The sequence below is a fragment of the Haliaeetus albicilla genome, chromosome 5 (genome assembly GCF_947461875.1).
Source record: "Haliaeetus albicilla chromosome 5, bHalAlb1.1, whole genome shotgun sequence".
In the NCBI taxonomy this organism is placed as follows: Eukaryota; Metazoa; Chordata; class Aves; order Accipitriformes; family Accipitridae; genus Haliaeetus; species Haliaeetus albicilla.
In genome coordinates, this window is record NC_091487.1 from 12,825,516 (window position 1) to 12,848,786 (window position 23,271).

Sequence of the window (23,271 nt, forward strand, 5' to 3'; positions counted from 1 at the left end):
TTAAATTTAAGTTCATCAGAGTATGGACAAATTCGTATATATGACCACAGCTAAACACAACAATCTACTATCTCAGCTAGATCCTGCCAACTAAAAAGAAAAGTGGTTTTATTTTCTAATACTTCTTGCATTTTTAGCCTACGGAGCAGGGTACTCGACTGCCACATCTCCAGAGCTTTTCCCAGCAAAGAGCTGCCAAGCAGAGGGGAGAACACAAATTCACAGCCCACTGAAGGGAACGCTGAGGAACCCGATTAACACGCCTGTCGCTCTACGCAACTCATGAAACGCTGCATTTTTGCTCAAGAGTTTCTTTTGAAAGAAGAAAAAAACCACAACCAAACAATCCAACGTAGGTGTCAGAGATGGAAAGGACAGAAAAAGGAGCACCTGGGGTCACTGCCCATGCAGGTACGCTGAGGGGGGCAGCGGAAACCGGGCTTTACTCACTCCGATGGTCTTGGGACACCCAGTTTCTCTAGGAAACCCTCCTTCCCTAAATGTGTTTCTATATTCTAGCAGTTGTTTCAAACCAGTCCTTCCTAACACGCTGCGTTCTAGCACTTGAGGGGTTTCCAGCTCCTGACAGGGGAGGAAGAACACAGCCGGGGGCTCCCGGACGGACAGCCAGCAGCGCCGCCTCGCTTTCCCGCTGGCTTTACCTCAGCTTATGCCGGATTTACCACCCGGACCAGACCGAGAGCCGCAGCCGGGTCGGGGGGGGCGGGGGGGGAGCGAAGCCCCTCCAGCCGCTCCGCGGGCGCGTAACGGCCGCCTCGCCCCCCGCCCTCCCCAAACGCCACAGCGCACTCTCACGCCAGCGCTCTCCGAAAGCGAGCCTCCGGGAGAGGGGCGGGAGAGCCCGCCCGCCGGGCTCAGCCTGGCCGCAACAGGCGGCTGCGGCAGGCCCCGCTTGCGGCGACCGGGGAGGGGGAGCGAGAGCCGAGGCAGACCCTGAGGCGGCTCCCACCCGCCTCCGCGGAGACGCGGCTCCACTCACCTCCTCGGGAGCGCGGGGCGGCCGTAGTCTGCCGGCGGGGGCGGGAAGCGGGGAGAGAGCGCGGCGTCGCCCAGGCCCCGAGGCAGCGGCGGCGGCCCCGGCTGCCTGCGCCGCTCGGCGGGGCCGGGCCTAGGGCGGGGCCGGACGTGAGCGCACTTCCGCGGGGCGCCGCCATGGCGGGTGAGTGAGTGAGTGAGGGCGGGCGGCTGCGGAGCGGGGGGTAAAGGGGGGGGGGGGGGGCTGCTCCCCTCATCCCGCCGAGCGGCGGCAGCGGCCGGGCTCCAGGGCCGGCTGCTCCCTCTGGGTGGGAGCGAGGGGCCGCGGGGGGCCAGGCCCGGGCCTGGGGCAGCGGGGAGCAGCCAGAGGCCGGGTCCTGGCGCTTCCCGACTAAATTAGTCAGGTGTGGGTGTCCGTTGCGCCCTGCCAGCCCGGCGGCGTGTTACCGCCACGCGTGGGTGTGGGTGCGGGCGAGGAAGGCGCCCGGCGCTCGCTCATGCCCCCGGCAGAAGCGAGTGACACCCGTGCCTCGCCACGTGCGTGGGCTTCGCGTCTGTGACCGCTTTTCAAGCGCCTCCGAATCAAAGTTAAAACCAGCCGAGGTGCGGGCGGAGCGGCGGGCGTTGTGGCTTGGCTTCGGGCCGGTCTGGCAGCCCGCTCGCTGCCTGGGGTGGGGCGGGACCTGAGGTGTGAAGGTGGGGGCAGAAAGGGCCGCTGGCAGCCCCCCGGCGCCCTGAGGGGACGCTCACCCCTGAAGGGAGTTGCCCTGTGCCAGCAGGTTCCCCTTGCTGTGTGTTCCTCTGAGGACACATCGTGAAATGCGAGGTGACGGTCGGGGGTAAAGCACCCGCCGTCTTCCGTGGGACTCAGCTTTCTCCCAGACGCTTCAAGCTCGCGTGTAGGCGCCAATTAAGCGAGACGTTCACAGCGCAAGCGCTGCATGCATGCGGTAATTGTGGCTGTGATTTCTTACTGTTATCGTACGTTGGCGGAAGACAGATAGACTGGTCAGTCCTGCAAAGCCGCTACAGGCCATGTAACAGCATCACATCTCAGAACATGCTTGCATTTTTTTTAATAACACGGTTTTCTTGTAAGTAGTAATAAGGCTGATAAATGAGGAATTAGATTTCATGACTGAAGACAGTTAATGTAAATTCCGTTTTACTTTAATCAATATTCTGCAGTAAAGCGAGGAAATCGTTTGCACAAACAGCTGCCAGACAGCACGCTGATTTGTTTCTGTGTGCTTTAAATGGCTTGAATGTCTTTATTTTGTCATGCAGCAAAAAGTCCTGCTGATGGTACTCCAAGAAGATCTGTTTTACCTGTCAGCGCAAGAAAAATTAAAGATAATGCAGCAGACTGGCATAATTTAATGATGAAATGGGAGAGACTGAATGATAATGGATTTACTGTCGCAAACAAAATAGTCAACATGAAGATCAGTGAGCAGTAAGTACGCTAATACATACAAGTAAAGACAGCATAAAGATTGCTTTTCTTGAGAAATTAATCTGTTTTCTTCACTAAAAAGTTCTTTTTGGAGATGGGGGAAAGAATATGTCAACTCTTAGATCAAACTCAGCGGTTGCACTTTTTTTTTTTACATAAACTATTTACATTCAAATAATAAACATCTCAAAGATTAAAATAATCTCATAAAGTAATGATATTTGCAAGAAATGGAAAATGTTTTTTATACATAGTCAAGCATAGCGGATATTTAAAATACTTATATAATGTACATATAGTTAGAATCTAATCCTATAGATCTCAGCCCATGTGAGTTCCCTTACTCTCTTGCATATTTATACTGAGGCCAGTATTACGAAATTTCACTCAAGTCAGAAGTTCAGCAGATTTTGAGAAAGAATCAGTGATTTATATAGACAAAAAAGTTGTAACAGTGATGATTTAAAAAAAAAAAGAAAACAAAACTAAACAGAAAACCAACCACTTTGGTAGAGCTATTATCTTCATGCTGTAAAGAAAAACCTCTAACAGGGTTTTGAGAAGAAAATTCTCCAGAGTCCTGACAGCTGAACAGGATTTGTCTGACAGGGTTCTGACAGGTACAAGCTCAGGAATATTTTGCTGTAGTAGTGTCAGATGTTGCTTTCACTCTAGCAAGTCCCTCTCCCCTGTCTAAGTTGACAGCTTCTGTGGGAAAGTCAGCAAGACAGGGTAGGTGTCCGCACATTAGCTGCTCTGGGTTCACAGTTAAATGTCTTGGCTTAAATTGTGCATGAAGCCTGGGCATACCTTGTCTGTTATGAGAGGATAACCTCCAACACAGGGGCAAGGTAAAGTGGGAAGAAGCATTATCTTAACACCTGCAACTGTTTTTTCAAGCACATGCTCTAAGGTAAATTCTATGTTCCTCTGAAGATTATGGTACCAGCCCCAATTGCTCCCATGGCTAGCTATGTATCTTACTATTTTTATGTAGGAATTCTCAGGAACAGCCTGTGAGAGAGAGATTTTGTAGGATCAGACCACATGGATTTTAAATCTGCACAGCTTGAGTAAACCTGTATGCAGTTGTTTACTCTCCCTTATGTTTCTATTTTAGATTTCCAGACAACAAATGGGAGATAGCATGTGATAACGGTGCCACAGAATCTGAAAAGCCAACTCTAAAATACAATGAAGAACTGGACAATTGCTGTGTGGAATTACTTGAGACCTTAAAGCGTATGGTAATGCTCATTTTTCAATCTTAGTCAATAGGAATCAATTCCAAGTATGTTCAAGTATGACATAAGGAAATGTCCTCAAGTATTTGTTGTAAACAGAAGATTGGGATTTTTATTCATAGTTCTTTGGCTTCAAACCTAAATGGATGATAAATCTGGTGTGTACCATTTATTTGCTTGATTGGTAAATTTGAAAGTTGGTTTTACATCTGCTTTCTGCTTATAATTCTAGTCATCCCTTTATAAAGTGATCTTCTGAAAATGAGTCATACAAAAAATGCATTCTAAAACTGCACCTGTTTTCTCATCCTGAATATTCCCCCTGTTTAGAACAGAACAAACAACAAAGCATAAAGGAGTGCTTTACCTGCCATCATATCCTTGTAGCTAACTGATGAGACATAATGCAGTTACATTTTTAGTCTGCCTACCTGCTTTTTCTGTACAGAACTCCTTCTCTAGAGAGTAGAGTAAGATAATTATTGTGTAATCCATCTTTTTTCTGGATACATTGCTAGGAATTAATGTCACCTGTCAGTTTGAGAGGAAACAAAAATAGTGGGTTTTTTCCTAATACTGTAACTTAAAATTTTTATTAAAAATAACTTTTACAGCCTTCTGCCATAGTGGAAGCTCAGTATTTAGAATAAGCAGAAAAGCAGCTAGGTTTTCCTCAAATTTTGTTCTGTGGGGAAAAGTAACAGTAATTTGGGAATTTTTTTTCTTTTTTTTTTTTCCTTGAGGTAGTTTTGTATTCAGACTACCAAGTGTGTCGATGCAATTTTTTACTACTCCTGAGCAATAGGAGTCTAAGCAGCCAGTGTTAGATTGGATACTAAACATAGCTGCTACAGACATACTTTATTTTTCGTTCCTCATGAGTCCGTACCAGCTTACGAGTCTATAGAAATATCTGTATTTTATCTTCTTGACATAAAGATATGGCCTGCAAGCTCCATTTTCTTGTAAATATTAGTCCCCATCAGTAGTGCACAAAGTCAGGTGAACAAGAAGGAAGTGGATGGAATGACCTGTTTTTTGAAGCAAGCTGTTAAATCAGCCTAGATGTATTGTCAGTCATAGCTTGAGCTGCTTTTCTCACCTGCCACTGATCTTTTGAAATAAAATTTAAGTCATCTTGACATGGTAATGTAAGAAAGCATGTGTTTATAGGGCTTGTACCACACTTGTTCATAGACAGCGTGATGGTTTTCCCTAGTACTAAATTGCTATGGGAGAAACCCAGAGACAGGTGAAAAAATGAGAGGGTACTTTAATATATTTCTACATGGAGGAAATAAAAGAATTACGCAAAATCAGAGTTGGTAAGTCATATCTGCGGTGTTCAAAATTTTAGGGTATCTCATATTAAATCTGTGTATAAATTCCATCTTTGATTCCTGTCTGGAGTTAAAAAAAGTGAGTTAGAAATGTTAAGAATAAATAGTCTTCAGAAATAGTGTATTTTAAAAAAATGTTTAAGATTATAGTAGCCTAATGTTCCCGAGATGTTTGTTAACATTACATGTTCATCATTTTCAGACAAAAATACAACTGAAAATGGAAAAGCTTACTTTGACTACTAAAGCAATCTGTGACTTGGAAACATTCCACCGTGGAGCTGGGAGTTGCACAGCACCTTTCTTTCATACATGGCCCACACCATACTTCTGTAAGTAAAATATTGATTATCTTAGCTAATTGTGTTGTGTCATTGATGTCATCTAATTTAGGACTGAAAAATAAACCCTTTTATGTGAATGTCTTGCCTTAGAGAGAGAGAGTGTATCTGTCTCCTTTATAATTGACTGATCAATAAACACATGAATGCACTACTTGGCTTAGGATTACTGCTGATGACTGCTTGCATGAATTGCCAAGCATTGTCTGACATGCAACAATTACAGCATAAAACTAAGCTTGTCAGCAGCTTACAGTGTTCAAGCTGCAACAGCCACATCCTTTGTAGAGAGAGATGTATTTGCAACTCGGTCGTGTTAAGCTGTAGGCTTAACTGACTTGACTTGTTATTTGACACTGAAATGAAATTCTTGAATGTGAAGAACAAGCTATACCTCAGTTATTTCTTGGGCAGCCAAAGAAAAATTCCTCTGATCTCAATGTCAGTCAAGACAAGTAAAGAAATGTGTGGTTACTGTCTACTGTTAACATCAATCATTTTGGCATTCACTTGATGGCAAAAGGTGCTGCGTCCCAACTGGTATTACTGCAGTTTTAAAACTGAATTCAAGAGAAGCCTGTTTGCATGCAAACCAACTGCCTTCTCTGTGAAGTGAAAGTCATACCTTTGTGAAGCCCTGCTTCTTACTTCACTACCACAAGTTAGCGAGCATCTTGCGTATTAGTTTCTGCCAGCTTAAAAGGGTAAGAATGACAAAGAAAGACAGCTCCTGTCAAAGCACTTGTTGTGACTGAATCATTTAATGATGCTCTCTACTCCATGAAAGACTAAATCTTCCTGAAGGTAGTGGTAGTTCAGGCTAAGTTAGAAACACAAGATCAGTCTCTCTTTAAATATGTGGCTATTTTTTTAAAAGTAAACCAATTAAAGATTATTACATAAATACATTTTAACCCTCCATACCAGTATTACTAACATAACTAGTAAGAATATTAGTTTTTACATTACACACTTCAGTTTTGGTCTGTTTTTTTGTTTTACTGTTATTTTTCACTATTGGTATCACTTATTGGTGATCGTGCATTGCTAAAGTGCCCGACAGCATGTGAGGACATCCTTTAGATTAGCTAAAATCAACAGTGACTCTAAAATGTGAAGCTTTGTATTTCAAGATAGCATTACCAAATTTTAAAATCAAATTTCAGTTATTTGAAAGAATAGCTATAATTGCTAATTTTACAGTGGATCCTGAGAATCAATACCACTGCTTATTCTAGAATTAAAAGGGGATTCATGTCAAAATCAGAAGTGTATCAAATATATCCAAAAGTTGAGGAAGTTGTTTAGCATTTTATATTCTAGTGCACAAACATTATTAATGCTGTAAAAAACAAGATGTCTCAATATGGGGAATAGCTTATGTAAGGTAGCGGGTTTTTAATGATCAACATATTACAAGTATAATTTAACTTCTAGAGAATTGCTGAAATGTTCTGGTCAACATGCTTGGTTTTTCAATCCATTTCAGATGAGGTTTCTTTGAAGCTCTCTGAAATGTACAAGAAGGAACTACAACTCAAGCAAACAATTGTACAAGAAATTGCTCATTCTGCTGACCAGGATCTGATGATGGTCTATTTATCATCATGGTTATATCAGCCTTACATTGAGAACAGCAGCAAACTACTACTTGAAGCCATGCTGCTGGAAACAGGACATAGACAGTGCTAGAAATTCAAATGTTACATGGCTTGCTTCTAATGATGCTTACATGAAACTGAAATGGCAAATTGCAACTTACCAAGTGAGTTGAATTTTTGTAAAACATTAAAAATATTTTTCTCTATTTGTATTTATTATTTTGTATCAGACGATACTCCTTTTTCTTCAAAGGACAATCTGGTTTTGGTTGCTTTATCCATTTTAAGTGCAATAGAGAGGCTACAGGTAGGAGGCCAAGTCCCCTATAATCAGAAAGAGGTAAGCACTACTTGGTGGTCTGGGGGGATTCAATGCACATAGGCACCTACAGCAAAGAATTTAACTGCTTTCCAAGTCTTGGCAGTCTAAAATACTTATATTGTCCGTTTCACCGTAGAAATTCAGCACTTCCTGATCTTCCATGGGCATGGCTTAACAGGGCTAGTGCTTTTGTACTTGCTTTATAAATGGGGAAAAGGAAAGGAAAGCACAAAAGGCAGGATCCAAAAGGATCCACATAGTTTGGTATGTGGTTCTGAAATGCTGTCATAGACACTAGTGTAAATTCTGGTTTGGTTTTGATTATAGTGAGGTTAGGTACATCACCCTTGAAGAGTGATCCAAGCCTGAACTAGCACACTGGGAAGATTTAGTACAACTCACCATTCCACAGTCATACAATGAAAAGATCTTGTCTCTTTTAATTCATTGTAACTTTTTCTTTTAGAGATGTTTCATGAAAGCAACTATTGAATAAAAACAAGACCTGCTTCAGTCATGGCCTTATCCTGTATTGTTTGCTTCCTGTCATAGGGCTCAGTGAGTTTTTCCTTGGATTACTGTTTCTGATGTCAAATGGTTTTGGTTTAAAGGTGTGCCTCCTCTGTATTTTTGGTTAGCAGTTTACATGACAGGAATTGGTGGCTCAAATTCTTGCTTTTCTTTTTCAAGCTGCTTTTTTGGAGAGTACAGAGTGTGTTCAGGAGAAACAGTTAATGCAAAAGCTAAATGCTGAAGTGGAATTCAGTACCCTTATTAGCTTTCACTCCTAAAGATGTAATAATCACTGTAACGTGGAGAAGCTGCTCCACTTACCCCAGCCTTTAGTAACTGTTAGCTGCTATTGCAAATTATCACTTTTCAGAAGTGTACTACAATGTGGAAACTACACAGCTGTGTCATTAAACTTTTAGTTAAATCCCTAACGTGTAGCGAATGTAGGCCTTCTGCTTACTTCATTATGATTAATAATCAAAATTCCTTCCACTTACTGATTGCCTGTATGACCTGGTCCTATATAAACTGTTTATTTAGATCTCATATTTCACACAATTATGTGGTGTTTCTAAGTGTTTCATTGTTGTGCCCTGACAGATGTTTACCCTTGATTCTCCTTGAAACAACTATATGAACTGAAAGACAGTAACACGAAATGCACACTGCTATGAAATGACCATGATGGCTGTGGCTTGACACTAGAAAAATCTAATTAAAACAGTGAGAGATTCTGGAACAGATTTCTGATAGGAAAAGTAGGGTCACTTAATTAACTAGTTTCAAGCTGAAACCCCATAAGCTTGGTAAGGGAAATACATGAGTTTTCTGCAATAACAGAACAGACAGACATGAATTGGAAAAGATTTCTCAACATGTTGTTCTGTTCAACAACGAGGTTGTTTCTGACAGCTTAATAGTGTTCTATTCTTACCCCAAATTTCTAGCATCTAAAAAGAAATTCTGCTGTCGCTCAAGGAGAACACAATCAGTTATGAATAGCTTTGTTGGGTTTTATTTTTCTGTGCAAGCGTTCCACCTAGTTTAACAGCTACCTTAATTTTTCTGAGTAGGGCCAGACCCTTGTCACTATGGAAACACCTTCATACTTGGGAAATATTTTTCAAGGAGAAAAGGTTGGTTCACTTAAAAGAACAATTCTATAAGATGAGAGTAGGTGTATTGTATTTCCCAGCATGTGCAAATCAATAGGGAAGGCAGAATTGAAGCAAATTTTCATTTTCTGCACAGGCGGAAATTGTGGTTTGTTCTTGTTTCTTAGAAGAAATAAGCTCTTCAGGAAGGAGTCTTCACATTCACAGACCCCCTTGCCCATTGAGTCCTGTCAGACACAAGAAGATTACTGCAAAATCATTGCAGAGATGTTTTGCCATTATAGCTCTAAGCAGTTGATTGTTGTATTTGAAGCCCTCAGATGTAGCTGTTAAGACATTGGTACAAAAGAGTGTAATAAAGAATTGCTCACTGCAATTGAAGACTGTGAAAGACCAGCAGAACCTTGCTTTGTATGGTATCTTCACTTGTAAGGTAGGCCTGTATCCTCTGACCATTACCACCTCCTAAAAAAAGGAGGAGAAAAAAAACCAAAACAAAAACTACACCATAAACCCAACCTCCAGACGGGAGCTCACTGACATATGATGACATCTTTCACAAGCACACATAAAATGCAGTGTTTCGGCTAATTAAATTAACCTTCTACTTAGGCAACCAAGAAAAAAAACAAACACAGCAAAAACCAAACAAAACCAAACCCAACTATGTTAAAGAGATACAGTAGAGCAGACTGTTTCATCTCTAAATTGTCCTTGCTCTTGTTTAGATTAAATTTTAGTGGTTTTCCTCAGTTACAAGACCATGAAAAAAATCAATGTTCATAGTTAAGAACAGTTCTCCTGCATATTACAGGTCCATTTAGCTGATTTATCCAGTTATCTCAGTAGCCTCATGTATTTAGCAAGGAGGCAACACACCAGTTTTAAAAGGTATGTTACCAGTTTTCAGTAATGTCTGCAATAGCTCATGAACAAAATAAAGATATGGGTCATTTAAGGCTGTTCTTTTTCACGTGCTAAGCTTCTTGAAAGTAAAGACAGTGCCTTGGACAAGAAGCTGCTAGGAGGTCTCCACAAAAATATTATCATGCAAGCAACGTACTGAAAGTATGGCAAAAATACAAGATAGCAGTAGGTAAGTAGTTTTGTGAGTTTTCTGTCTGCATAGAGGAACAGGCATTATAGTCAAGGGTATCTTTTTATTATGATTAAGTAGTACAGGGCAGTGTGGAGTTACTAGGAAGGTCAAAGCTTAGAACTGATAAAGGATGCATCATCTGAACAAAAAAGTATAATAAAAGTCTAACAAAAAGAGATCATCACAGACTAAGTAAAAAAAGAATTTGGTATCTCATTAAGGAAAATCAGATCACTACAAGCACCTTCCCATTTCTGACTTAAATAACAGCAGGTTTTAAAGGTGTGGCTGAACATTAGACAAGCATACTTAAATACATTTCCAACAGTTCAGTACCAGCCAGATCTTGTTTGAGGGTATTTTTGTCTCTAACGCAGTGGATGCTTATTTAAGTAAGGATCAGCTAGGCTGTCACATTGTTCCCGGAATGCACAAGTGTGGATTATATTTAAGACTGCCCGTTTTTCCAGGCAGATTTATGCACATCAAGTCTAAATGCTAATGAATATTCAAGCTAGCTTTAAGAAAGTGCAGTAACAACGTGTTTTGTAATCTCAATGGCACAGAAAACACATATTTTTAATGTAGTTTTTATTTTACCCATATACAGCTTGCCAGTACACAGCACATCACTGCTGAACAGCAGTACAACTTACTGCATTTTCAGATGGCTAGAGAGAAAAGGAATTATGTAACAAAAGGGAATAGTGCAACAGTTTTAGGGTTGACAGATTTCCACTTTCCACCCACCCCCAACATATAAAGCAAATAGAATGATGTTAATTCTATAATTTTTGGTTGCAATGCTGCTAGAATTATATAAACATAAGTTATAAAAAGTACAGGGCATAGAAACAGTTTACAAATAAGTTAAATTTCAATTATTTCAGTATTCACATTAGAAAAATATACATTTTAGAGTCCATCTTTTCCAGAAGAAAGCATATACAGTTTTCTAATTTATGGCTCCAATTCACTTTGCGAGAGCAAAATATCTTCACTTTGGCCATCTGCTTCCATTGCCAGTAGTGCTTCCACGGTTTCCAAAGGTATCCCCTCAGGTGTGCGAATGTGCATTGTAGTACCATTGGAATCAGTTACAATAACAATACCTTCTGCCTGAGACAAAACAGCAGTGTCTGGATGAGGCAGGATAAGCCCATCTGAAGTCTGAATAAAAATCTGTTCATGTCCCTGAGACAAAAAATCATGGCTCTCATCAGTAATCTCAAAGGCCACAGTTTCATCTACAGTAACTGTATTCTCCAGCACATGTTGTTCCTCTGTGCCACAAGAAAATTCATTGGGGTTTTTAAAAGAGTTTTCATGGTTCACATGAGCAGACAAGGAGGCTTCCTGGACAGGGTTCTGGTGCGACTCAGTCTGAACACTGTGTGGGTAGCTTATTGGCACAGTGTTTGTTGAAAACACTTTTTCAAGTTCCTGCATCTCATCAGTCATACCAGCATTACGAAGTTGTTCAGAATGTTCTTTAATAGCAAAATTATGGTTTTCTTCTTGCAGTTTCTGGTATTTTTGATTGTGACCATTTTCTTCACTTGTTGGTAAGTTAGTGCTCTGACTGCCCACTGCATTCTCTGACACAGAGCTGCAGAGTTCAGGAGCTGACAGTCCACCTGCTGTATTCTCACTCACAAAGTGCGCTTGAACTAACTGAGGTGAGCCATCTGCTTCAACAGGCAATACAACTTCAGTATGTAGCAGAGATGCGTCACCTGCCATGTCTGGTCCCTGTACATTCACAGGTTGGGAATACTCTATCCTCATTTTCACAGTCTGGGAGAAGGTACCTGAATTTTCAGCATCGATTCTAACTCCTGAATCAGTAAGTGAATTATGTTCCTCTGCTGTTGGTAATGTACTTCCAATTGCACAGCAAGTGATATGCCTATCTTCTGAAAGCAGGATTTCTCCATTTAATGGATTAAAACCTGAAAAGGTGAAAGAAATATCATTTTGTTGGGCAATCTATTGTTGCATGTGCAAAAAAAAATATTTTTCAGCAATAATTTTGGAGGAAAAGCTAGACTGCTTCCCTACTTTCTTCCCCCAAATTAGCAAACCTGAAGCACCTTGCAAGAGTTTCACATCACTTCCCAATGAGAAAGCCAGTATAAAAATACTTGAGGAATTTTTGGATAGTGAAATATCATTGAATATTTCCATACCAAGAGACCTTACAGTTGAAGCAGCATTTTCCTGTTAATCCTGAAAACAACCTGGGCTGAAAGTCAAACTCAATTTTTTTCCATCTGGCATACAGGTGGTAACATTAAAAGATAAAGAATATACCAGGCACAAAGTTGTCAGCTGCTCATCCCCATTACCATTACTACATTGACAGAAGCATTTAAACTTGATAAAATTTCTGTTGATAATCAAGCTCATCCTGGACTCAGACATGTCATCAAGTTACTACGTATCTTATTAGCTGTGCTAACAGCCCCAGGAGCACTTTCATCTTGTGACAGAAGAGAAACACTGGAAATTTAGTGTGTTTTACCAGTTATTTGACCTGGACCACCAAGAGCCAGGTCACAAACCCAGTAGGTAGTTGAACAATAATCACTAAGCTGCAGTAGCATGAGCTGTCAGTTTTTATTATTGAAGACCAAAAGGAACAAGTAGGTTGGGGGGGGGGTGTTATTATGAAAGATATCACTGCACAACAAAGGGGGCCTAACACTGCACAAGGGACCATTTTTAACTTTGCACTAGACTAGCAAAAGCCCTACTAGCAGGTTCAAGTGGAACAAAATTTTAAAAACTCATAGCCCAGAAGAAAATCATAATACAACAAGAAATAAGGATGGTAATGCAGAGAGCCTTTCAGAGAAAGAAAAATAAACTAAGGGGGGAAACAAAAACACAACCATTGACAGAAAGACATGCAAAGGGCAAAAGCAAAGCAGCTTAGAGCAACACCAAAAAAAGATATTTACAAAGCAAGAGGACAGTACTGATATACACATTTTACTAAAGATGGCTAAGGGCTGAAGTCTTTCACAACAGTGATCATAATGCCTCTAAATTACAGGAACACTTTTGCATAAAAGACCAGTGGACTTTTGGGAGATTACAGGTGGGGGACCCATCTCACTCTCCTTTCTAATCCACTGTTACCCTGCCAGTCTGAGGGGCAGGGGGAATAAAGACAAAGAAGGGATAAAAAGAAAGGCAACCATCCAAAGACTGCGGTGCAAAACAGTGCAATTCTAATCTTCAGGTCCCACATCTCCCCTGGGATACAAGACAGACTGCACCAGCTCTTCCCCCTCCCCCAGGATCCACAAAGCTCTGATGATATTGCTATTGCAGCCTGCTGGGGCAAAGAGGAAGGACACGCACACTGCTTCCTCTTCCTCTGCTCTCCCACTGCTGGCACAAAGATCGTGCACCATTTCCACTATAAGGGATAGGGCGGAGAGGAAGCATTCAGGAAGTACACAGTATAGGACAGTACTATTCTCATAGTACTGCAGTAGTATCAATATCTGGATTATCATGCATTCAGAATTGAGCTACTGCTGTGATCTGCATCATCCCTAACTCCCCCCCCACACACACCCCGTGAGGCCTTTCCAGCTAAACAACTGCTTCTGAATGACCTGGGAAGCAAGTTAAGAAATGAAATCTTAAGACAAAAAACACAGAAGCTTGAGGAACAGAGATTTGTTCAGCTCCTCCACAAACAGAACAGAATTGGAAAATGTGAAGAAGTTACCATCTTTTTCAAACAGTGTACACAAGTTCCCACTCTTTTCTTTCACTTCATCTTGACTGGCATAAGCATTATTCACATTCTCCATTACGTCTTCTAACTTGGTCCTTTTGGCTGATGGCAACAGTTCCTCCCCTGAGCTCTGTCAATACAAGAGATTATTAACTGGCTGCCACCGTAACAGCTGACAATATTGGAAAAGATCACAAAGTAACTGTGGGCACTTCATGGCAGTGAACTGATACTCTCCTTGAAAACAGGATTTTACACTAAAGTTCTTCCTAAAAGGTAAGGATTTAAACACAGCCCTCGGAATTCACCAAAAATGTCACTGATTACTTTTGATATTTGGTTGAAACAATCTGCCTTTGCTTCAACATCAAAGCTTCTCTCCAAGCCTTTGTGATTAGCTGTGCGGCATGAAATCTGCTATAAGCTCTCTCTCCGAGTTCAGTGAAGAGCTATGAACAGCCTGCCCAGCACTGTTTGGTTAATGAAGAAAGACCGATCAGCTCTTTAAATTTAACCACAGGCAGAAAATGGAAAAGCACTAGTCTTATTTGCCCACCACCAGAAACAACTCTGGATTAAATAAAAAGTAGAACAGTTAAGCGGACAGACCATAGAGATGTATGTGACTTTCAAGAAGAGGAAACACAGCTCCCTATTACAGCTGTAAACAGACTAAATGTGGTCAACTGACTTGTTAGAAAGAAAGAAACTGTTTTAATGCACCTCTACCAAACACCAATTAGCAGAGCAACCACTTCTGCAACATCTGAGCCTGCTGTAAGTTAGCCCGTTTACTCCAACACAAAGTATTAGAATCTAGGGATCCTTCTCGCTGTGGGGCCTCCATTTACTAGCGCCTCAACAAAATCCTTTCTTTCCTGTGTCATGAGATTACCTGTAAGCCTTTGAGATTCTGTCCTGAATGCTACCAAGTGTCTTCCCAAAGTACACCTTTAGCATGCTAATTCATATGCTCTGCTATGATACCACAGTAGAGAGTACTTCTTTAAGTATTTCCCAACTCCAAACACCATGAAAGCCTTACTTTAACATGAGTCAGATAATACTAGTATGATGTTGTACGGAATAATTATCTGTTTTAACAAGTTTTAATTTGTCTTAGTTTCATTTTTAATTTTCACAAAGGTATTCCATACCTCAGCTAACCGTTTTTGTCCCAGTATCTCCACAGGCACTTGCTCACTAACCATTTTAGTTATACATTGTGAACAAGAGTCTACACCTTGCATCTTTCGTTCTCCAGTGAGTATTTCTGTAATTCCTAGTGATGCAGCAACCTTTAAAAACAGTTATAGGGAAAAAAAAGTAAAAGTTAGCCTCTCCAGTCTGAATGCTGAAATACTGATTCATTTTCTTAGAACTGAACTAGAACTACATGGGGTCTAATCTGACAATCAATCATCACAGCTCAGTGAAGTATTTAGACTGCCATGTTTTCTACTAGCCTCCATATTAATAGAACACGACCTTCACTTGAAGGTGAATATTAACAGGCGAACTTGAAAGAATTAGGAGTACAATGGTTATATATAGAATCCAGAGACAGTTACTAAGAGCAGAGTCTAATAAAGAACAGTCGAGGCTCTCCATTATTTAAAAAACATTTAAGTCTTCCTGTTTAAGAGTATCTCTTAATATCTCTCAGGATTTCCCCCACCCCATTCCATTCCTGTGCTTCATCCTTACATAGGTGTGCTACTATACAACTTCTCAAGGGTGGGTTGGATTTTTTGTTTGTTTGGGTTTTTTTTAAGAGCATAATTCTATATTAAGAATGCACATTAACACTGAAGAGAAGCAAGAAAGAGGTTCTATTTTGGGACTGCCAGTATCAACAGCATCCCTTTACTTGGTGCAACTTCATTTCTCCAAAGGGAAACATCAGTGTTAGTTACAAAATAGCCAGATGAGCATGCAGTAATTCTAGAAAGTTTTTTAGTTTGTACAGTGAACATCATGATTTATTCTGAAAAAATAAATATTAACCACTGCTAACAGTCAATACAGGACTTTATTTTTTTAAACCAGGATTATTATAAGAACCAAAATCTTATCTCCACTGTCCCTACTGAGTTTCCAGTGTGCTCCCCTCTCATAGCAGTTGCAAGTTCAGTGCTGATGTACCTTAATGACCACATCATTTAGAAATTTTGTTGGAGGTAGTATACGAAATAGTGTTTTCACTACTGGAAACAGAGAAGGGAATACAAAAATATGTTATGTACAAAGAGCTGTTTTATTCTAAGCAAGGGGAACACAGATCAATAAGGAACCATAAGGCTAAACAGATCCACATTAAAAAAAAAAACAAAAAACAACCACCAGAAAAGCAAACCTACATTGTCTTTCTAGATACAGCTGCATAAACAATGAATCTGAACTCACTGAAATAATAGTTTGCAGTTTTATTAATGTATTCACTACCTTTCATATTTGTTAGTATGACTGAACTGCATAGATGCATTCAGTTTGTCCTCATTTTGCAATGAAACCACTTATCCCTTTAAATCAAGGCCACTCATTTTAAATATAGACCCCTCCTGCCTAATCAAACATCAAGATGTACTTTGATTAGCAGTTAATGCTAAATACACCTTGCAGTAACATGCAGCTTCATACTACCCTAAATATGCAAGATGGGTATCAGTACTACTAGAATTTTTAAAAAATATTTCTAGTTTTATCTACTGCCATAAACTAGAATTGTAGTTTTATTATGGATTTGTTTTTCTCTTTGGTTAGTTGTTGGACTTTTTACAATTCTGACTATTTGTGTTCATCAAAAAACACGTTTTCTTCAAATAACTTTACCAGCATGACAAAGCTTATCAGAGAAAAAAATACACAAAGCATCTAAAATAAATAAAACAAAACCAAAAAAATCACAGTTCCTAATAGAGTGCTTTATTACCTTAGCATCTTTTATTTCAACAGGCTGCTGGCAACTCAGCAAATCAGAATTACTGAGGTGATCAAAAGCCATTTTCTTTACCATATTATGCAAGTCTTCAAATTCCCTATACACATCTGGGAAGTAAGCTTTGGCTGGATACCCTTTTTCAACCTAGAAATAAGAGGGGAAAAAAAGGGTTTGTTTTCTCCCCCCTATATTTTAAAAAAGAAGATTAAATTAAAGTCTGTCAGTTTGTTTTGTTCAACATTATTTTAAAATAGAAACATTCAAGTCAAAAGATTATGGAATATTCAAAAATGCCACTAAATCAGGCAGCAAAAAGTAAGGCTTTCAATCAAGAGACCTACCAGAGTTTTGCCTGAGTAAGACTGAAGTGACGTGCAGAACATCTACATTCTGCACAATTCTAACTTAGGAAAAATTCAGATACATTTCTAAAGGAATCCTTTTAGGTATACTAATGGAAGTCTCCCGAAAATAATTTAACATTTTTACATAAAAAACTCACCTTCATCAACAGAAATTCATATACTGTAACAAGCTTTGTAAGACGTGGGAGAGCCAGCTCCATTAAGTCTTCATTATCACATTGTTGTATTAGCTGTCAAAAGCCAGAATGAGTTTATTAGAGCAAAGCAGCCTACAGAAGTTATGCATCCCACATTCAGAACATAAAATATTGCTACTTTTTTTGAAAGATACACTATATGTTTAAGCAGCTTTGACAATAGATGCAAACATAACACCAAAAGAGGAGATAAATTAGAAAACCTCAAAACAGTTATTACCCATATACAGACAAAACTCAGTCCCACAAATGTTGCCAATTCATAGAAAGACCAGCAACATCAGTAGGTTTAGTAGCCATAAAGGATCTTCCAAAACACACTGGAAGCAACCAAAAGATTGTGTTAGTTGCATGGATTTTAATCCCCATTCTATCCTCCCCCCAGAGCTTCTTTGTGGTTTTGGTTTGTTTTTTTCTTTTCCTTTTTTGATGTTGCCCAACTTCAGTTGGGTTTATTTCTTTTTACTGTGTTGGAGGAGATACACAATAGTAGCTAGTAACTTTCCTTCTCCAGAAAAAGGATAGCGAGAGTATATATATCTACATGTCAAAAGTCCCTTTCCAGACTGAGTTCCCATTTTGCCTTTGTCCAGTGTTCTGCTACAAGTATTTTTTCCTTAAAAGACAACTTAATGTTTTCTTCTTAGAAGACGTCTTAGGCTTTCATCTTGTCAGTACATAAGGATGTAAAAAAAAAAAAAAAAAAAAAAAAATCAATCTTTTTGAAAATGATTCCTTGAAAATAAGCGATCCAAAAAAAAAAAAAAAAAAAACCAAAAAAAGGGCGGGGGGAAGATACTTGTGAAGTAATTGCAGAAGAGAACCGTACCTCTTTTAACCTAGCTTTTCTTCTGAATACATTGTGTTCTGCTGACACACTACTAAGTGACTTTGAAGGGGACTGACCAGGTCTGCTAAGCCTTCCAGAACACCTAGATCTTCCACCCATCCTTGGTCGACCACGTCTCTTTGGTCGTCTGGGTCTTCCAGGTCCTTTAGCCGTTATGGGTCCCCGGTGTCCTGAACTGGTTTCATTTTGTTGTTCTGCCAACATCTGTCTGCTTTCTGCAGACTTAGAAGTCTTAATTAAAAGAAAGAGATAAGTATTTATTCACCATTTTAAACAGTGTTTTGAGGAAGACAATTTTATAATTAAGTTCATCTATTCAAACAATAAATAGCATATTAAATAAATGCAAAGTTGGATACAAGCATAACTGCAAAGAAAGGTGTGGAATAAATCTAACACATTAGTAAGACTGCCACTTCTGCAACACATATGCCAAATTTGCGAAGTTAGCATTTTTGATCCACAAAATGTCATACAAAATGCAAAGATTAAGGGAATGTAATTAAAAAGCTATTTTATGTCAGTTAAATATGTTTAATGTTTTTAAAGTAAAATATGCCCTCTTCAAATAAAGAGGTTGTAGAAATAACTAGCAGTAGAACATACCCAAAGAAAAATTTGGGGTTCACGGTAACTACGTCAAAGCACGAAGACTTCATATGAAAGACAAAAACTCTGAACAGCCATGAATAGTGACAAGCCTGGTAACTAAAAATCAAAATACATCGCCCAGTTTCAACATTTCAAAATCCTTAGTATTCCCTAAGGACACAGCTAAGAGGTTGCTTCTGTTATAAAAACCACATGGCAAACTCAAAGTACATTTTCTATGGTTGTCATTGTGATTTCAATGTAAAATTTTTTTACTGATCAAAGCAGTGATTTCTTCCTGAACACATCTTGTCTTCCCTTCCAAGCTAGAATTTCTAAGAATGTCCTAGTATTTTTTTTAAGAAAGCTTACAATAGTACTGAGTTATATCAGGCTTCTTTTCATAATCAGTACATTTTCATTCCAACGTTCACTAGCTCCCTACTGTTCTAGTGATTAGGAAAGCTCTAAAAAGGCCAAATTTATGTCAGTTCTATCCAGGGATTAAATTACTAAATTAGTTCTAAATATGATGTAAGACTAGGTTGAGCATGGGGATCTTGATTGCCTTCCTGTCTGTATTAATGTACCAGTTTTAATAATCCTGCTATTCTTTCTAGAAAGTATTTACCTGGCCAAAAACTGTAACAAATCTATGAGTTAAAGTGCAAATTTGTAGAATTCATATTTGCTAGTTAAAAGTAGCAGGTATAATAGAAATCTAGTAATCAGTAGTAGTATTACATATGAGACTGACTGAAATTTTTCTAAATTCCCATCATCCTGGGTAAAATAAGTGCTGCACAGGGAAGTAACAGCTACATAATAATACAGAGAGCAGACTTCACTGTTCTGCAACTCTCTCTTTCCACAGATGAGAGAAGAATGTAGAGGACAGTTGAGGTTCGTTTGCTGCATTGGCATCTTAAGCTGTAAATGTTCACATTTCTGAGGATAAGTACACATTTACAAATAAAAGTAAAAAATGTGACACTGCTACATCTAAATGAGTATTTTTTCCTAGACAGCAGCTGTATCAGCTCTTGCTGCAAGAAGTTAGAGTTATTTTAATATTAAAAGAGAAACTTTACTTTGAAGTGACCAGAACAGAAAACATCACAGAAAAAAATTTGCAGCTAAAGTAGCTTCTAACCGAGAGACTCAAGTTTCAAAGTGTTTCATTTGCAGTGGTAGCAAAGCCACACTTTCAAAACCTACTCTAGGAAAAGCCGTGGTCCACTGTCGGATTCCAAACAAGTGTCATCACAGAAAAATCTCAATTTCTCTAACAGAAATTGGTAAAGCAGATGATGTCTTGCTGTCTATCATGGCAAAGGTTGTAACTGAACAATGCCATTTATGCAAAGTTTTTTCAAGCTGAAAACTATATGTCAGAAAACCAGTAACAAATGAACACTCAGTGAACATTTTATGTGCCTGTGCAAGAATACTATTCCTGCAACACTGCAACAGAAAATAATTTGATTTTTAAAACACTTCAATGGGAAATTTGTTCGATTTAGTGTATCGGTGGATATTCTGAGCAGTACAAGCCCATGCTGCTACAAACCTGCCATTCTACTTTCCACAGAACTGACAGCTTTTCTAAGTAACACACTTTACCTGTTCTCCAGCCTTCGAACCAACAGTTTCTTCCAGACTGGTAGCTAGTGCATTTTCATTATTTAAAGTGACAGCAGTTGAATCCAAATGTGCTGGACTCATCATTTCCTCTCTTATTTCACAGGCATTGTCCACAAATACACTTCCATTAGGCTTATTTAAAGGTATTTTTTGAGGTGAAGACTCCAGCTGTCCATGGCCTGGGTTAAGTTTATAATGTCTTGCTAATCCTCCTTTTCCTATATAGGATTTTTCACAAGTCTGACATTTAAACGTTTTGGGTTTCAGATTATAATTTGAAGAACTGAATAATGCATCCTTTCCCTTCACCTTTCCTTCTTCATCATCTTCTACACTCAGCTCAGAGTAGTCATCAGAATCAGACTGATGACCATCAGCCAAATCCTCCATTTTAATGAATTTATAATCTTTAGCTTTGTATTTGGGGGGGCGTGAAATCCGTCCAGAACGAGTTTTCACTTTCAAGGATTTTTTTAACTTGTCATCTTTTTGTTTTTTTTCAAGGCATGGTATCAGAGTATTTGCTGAACTAGCTGCAACCATGGTAGCATTTGGAGACCTTGTAGCCGATACTGTGGCACGTGTAGCTTTCTGTCCATTTAGCATCTTAGATGTGGGAATCTTGTTCACAGACACTGATCCATGAGATGGTAAAGGTCTCTGCATAAGCAACTGAATTGGAGACTCAGAAGAACTATGCAGGAATAGCTGCTGCTGCTGCTCAGTTCCTGTAACAGGCTGTATCCTAATTATCTGGGGATTAATAATGCCAAGTCCTGGTATGCTAGAATTTCTACCAACCGACTGACTCAGCGTTATAGTTTTGGACTGGATTGGTGCCAATGATGGCATTGGCCTTTCAGTTTCCTTCATCTGTCCTGGCTGAACTTGGACACAAATGGCTTCCAGCTGCTTTTGTGGAAAAAAGGAAGAGTTGAGATCACACACATATAGTATTTCTAAATAAAGACAATACTTATCAAGATGATATACATGTGCCCTCAAAGTAAAGCACGAAGAAACGAATGCACATCATTAGTTTTCCATTTTAATGCATCAAAGCACAGATTTAACACGAAAGCACGGATTCCCTTCCTTCAAGCTACAGGCCTTCCTGCACATTTACTGATCTGACTGCTGTTCAACTAAAGCACGTGAAGTTTTAGACCATGTCACAGCTTTGTTTCCTGCTAGCAGGCCTGTTCCGGAATAGCAGAGTCAATGCCACTACCTAGGCAATTTCATAACCTTCAGCAAACCAAACGCAGGTGAACTACAGTCTGCTAAACAACACAGGCCAAATACCAGAGCCAGGACATACTGTAGTAAGTGCTCAGTTCAAAAAACACTTTGTGATGATGATTAAGAGGAGGCATGTGTTACCGTTCACCTCCCTCACAGTCTCTCCTCCTCATCCAAATTTCTGCCTCAGCTCAAACCAATCACTTGACAACCCCTGCACCCCAAAACGTGGGCTGAAAGCCCAGGTACTGTCACCTTCTGTAAGAGTGGCACGCATTTTCTGCCTGTGCATCACTACTTAGCCGCTACCGAACAGCTCTTCTAAGCTGTTTTAGCTGCATGTGTAGTCAGACCAAAACACTGACTGCAGCAGCTAGTATCTACATTCAAACGCGGATTTGTCTAAACCATGCTGAAGTTGTGTCTTTCAGCTGCGAGACCGGAGTCTACACCCAAGGGCAGGTGTGACTGAGGAGGAAGCCCCCCAAAAAAAGAAAAGTTAAAAACCATTAAACCGCCGCCCCGAGACCTGCCCTCGGCGGTGCATTTCACCACCCCACGGGCGCCGCAGGCTCCCTCCCTCCCCAGCCCCCGCCTGGGTTACCTTCTGCGGGAGGAGCCGGGCGGCCGCCATGGATTTCCCCTGCTGCAGGGCGACCCGCTGGGCCACGCTCTGCAGCTGCTGGGCGGCGTTGTGCATGATGCTGGCCAGCGGCGGGGCGGCCCCGCAGGCCTGCGGCGGCAACGGGCCAGCGTCCCGGGACGGCGGACAGCCCTCGCCGCGGGAGGGCGGCGGCCCCGGGCAGGGCTCCGGCGGGGCGGCTGCCACCGCCGGCGGCTTCTGCTGCTCCTGGGCCTTGCTCACTTGCTCGATGACCCGCTGGAGCTCCGCGGGGGCCAGCGGCGTGGCGGCGTGCCGAGGCGGCGGGGGGGGCGGCGGCGGCTCCGCCGTCACCGGCCCCGGGCCCTCGGCGGCGGCCAGCAGCTGCTCCAGCAGCCGCCGCTGCTCCTCGGCGCTCAGCCCCGCGCCCTCCACCAGGCTCCCGTCCGCCTGCAGGTAGAGGACGGTGCCGGCCGCCGCCGCGCCGCCTTCCAGGGCGGCCAAGCTCTGCGCCAGCTCCTCCGTCACCGCCAGCAGCTCCGGGCCCTCCGCGGGGGGCGGCGGGCCGACGGGCCCTACCGCGCCCGCGCTTCCCCCCTCCTCCTCCGCCGCCGCCGCCGCCGCTGGCCGGGCGGCCCTGCCCGCCGCCACGCTGAGGGGAACCCCGCAGGCGGCGGCCGCCCCTCCGGGAGGCTCGTCTTCAGCGGGAGGAGGGGGGGGCGGCGGCGCCTCGGTGCCCCCCTCCTCAGGAGCCGCCATCTTGGCAGGCGTCAGCGGGCGGGAGCCGCATCGGCCCCCCCCGGGGAGGTCTCGGAGGCGCCGGGCGAAGCGAGGGGCACCGGCGGCACGCGGGCCAATGGCGCCCCCGGCAGCGGCCCGCCGCGCCCCTGGGGCGGGGCCGCCCGGCACCGACGGCGGCTTCGCGGGGGCAAAAAGCCTTCGGCGGCGCGGCGGGACACGGTTCGCGGCCGGAGCGCGTGGCCCCGGCCGGGGTTGGCGGGGGAACGGGACGGGACGGGACGGGACCCACGGGGGACATAAACCGGCTGGAGGGAATTA

At 41.7% G+C, this 23,271-nt stretch overlaps 3 protein-coding genes across 10 annotated transcripts in view; 1 reads left to right on the forward strand and 2 right to left on the reverse strand.

Moving 5' to 3' along the window:
- The window catches only part of TECPR2 (tectonin beta-propeller repeat containing 2), a 45,622-nt gene extending 44,508 nt beyond the window's left edge, over window positions 1–1,114 (reverse strand). For all 4 annotated transcript variants that reach the window (XR_011324660.1, XM_069783430.1, XM_069783429.1 and 1 more), the window contains exon 1: window positions 1,001–1,114. The gene's annotated coding sequence lies outside the window, so the exon portion shown is untranslated. The remainder of the gene's footprint in view (window positions 1–1,000) is intronic.
- On the forward strand, window positions 781–7,184 carry CINP (cyclin dependent kinase 2 interacting protein). 2 transcript variants are annotated; one of them, XM_069783436.1, is made up of 5 exons: window positions 781–1,180; window positions 2,284–2,452; window positions 3,573–3,699; window positions 5,239–5,368; window positions 6,867–7,184. In XM_069783436.1, the coding sequence occupies exons 1-5, from the start codon at window positions 1,174–1,176 to the stop codon at window positions 7,067–7,069; spliced, it is 636 nt and encodes a 211-aa protein (XP_069639537.1). In that variant the 5' UTR covers window positions 781–1,173; the 3' UTR covers window positions 7,070–7,184. The 2 variants fall into 2 exon arrangements, with proteins under 2 accessions (XP_069639537.1, XP_069639536.1); XM_069783435.1 differs by lacking the exon at window positions 781–1,180 and adding an exon at window positions 1,461–1,599.
- Window positions 7,185–10,599: 3,415 nt separating this feature from the next.
- Window positions 10,600–23,113, reverse strand: ZNF839 (zinc finger protein 839). 4 transcript variants are annotated; one of them, XM_069783432.1, is made up of 8 exons: window positions 22,216–23,111; window positions 20,349–21,278; window positions 18,114–18,365; window positions 17,225–17,317; window positions 16,714–16,866; window positions 14,939–15,079; window positions 13,773–13,911; window positions 10,600–11,979 (listed from the first exon to the last, which is right to left on the reverse strand). In XM_069783432.1, the coding sequence occupies exons 1-8, from the start codon at window positions 22,969–22,971 to the stop codon at window positions 10,988–10,990; spliced, it is 3,456 nt and encodes a 1,151-aa protein (XP_069639533.1). In that variant the 5' UTR covers window positions 22,972–23,111; the 3' UTR covers window positions 10,600–10,987. The 4 variants fall into 4 exon arrangements, with proteins under 4 accessions (XP_069639533.1, XP_069639532.1, XP_069639534.1 ...); XM_069783431.1 differs by having other exon boundaries at window positions 20,349–21,281; XM_069783433.1 differs by lacking the exon at window positions 14,939–15,079 and having other exon boundaries at window positions 20,349–21,281; window positions 22,216–23,113.
- Between the last annotated feature and the right edge of the window lie 158 nt (window positions 23,114–23,271).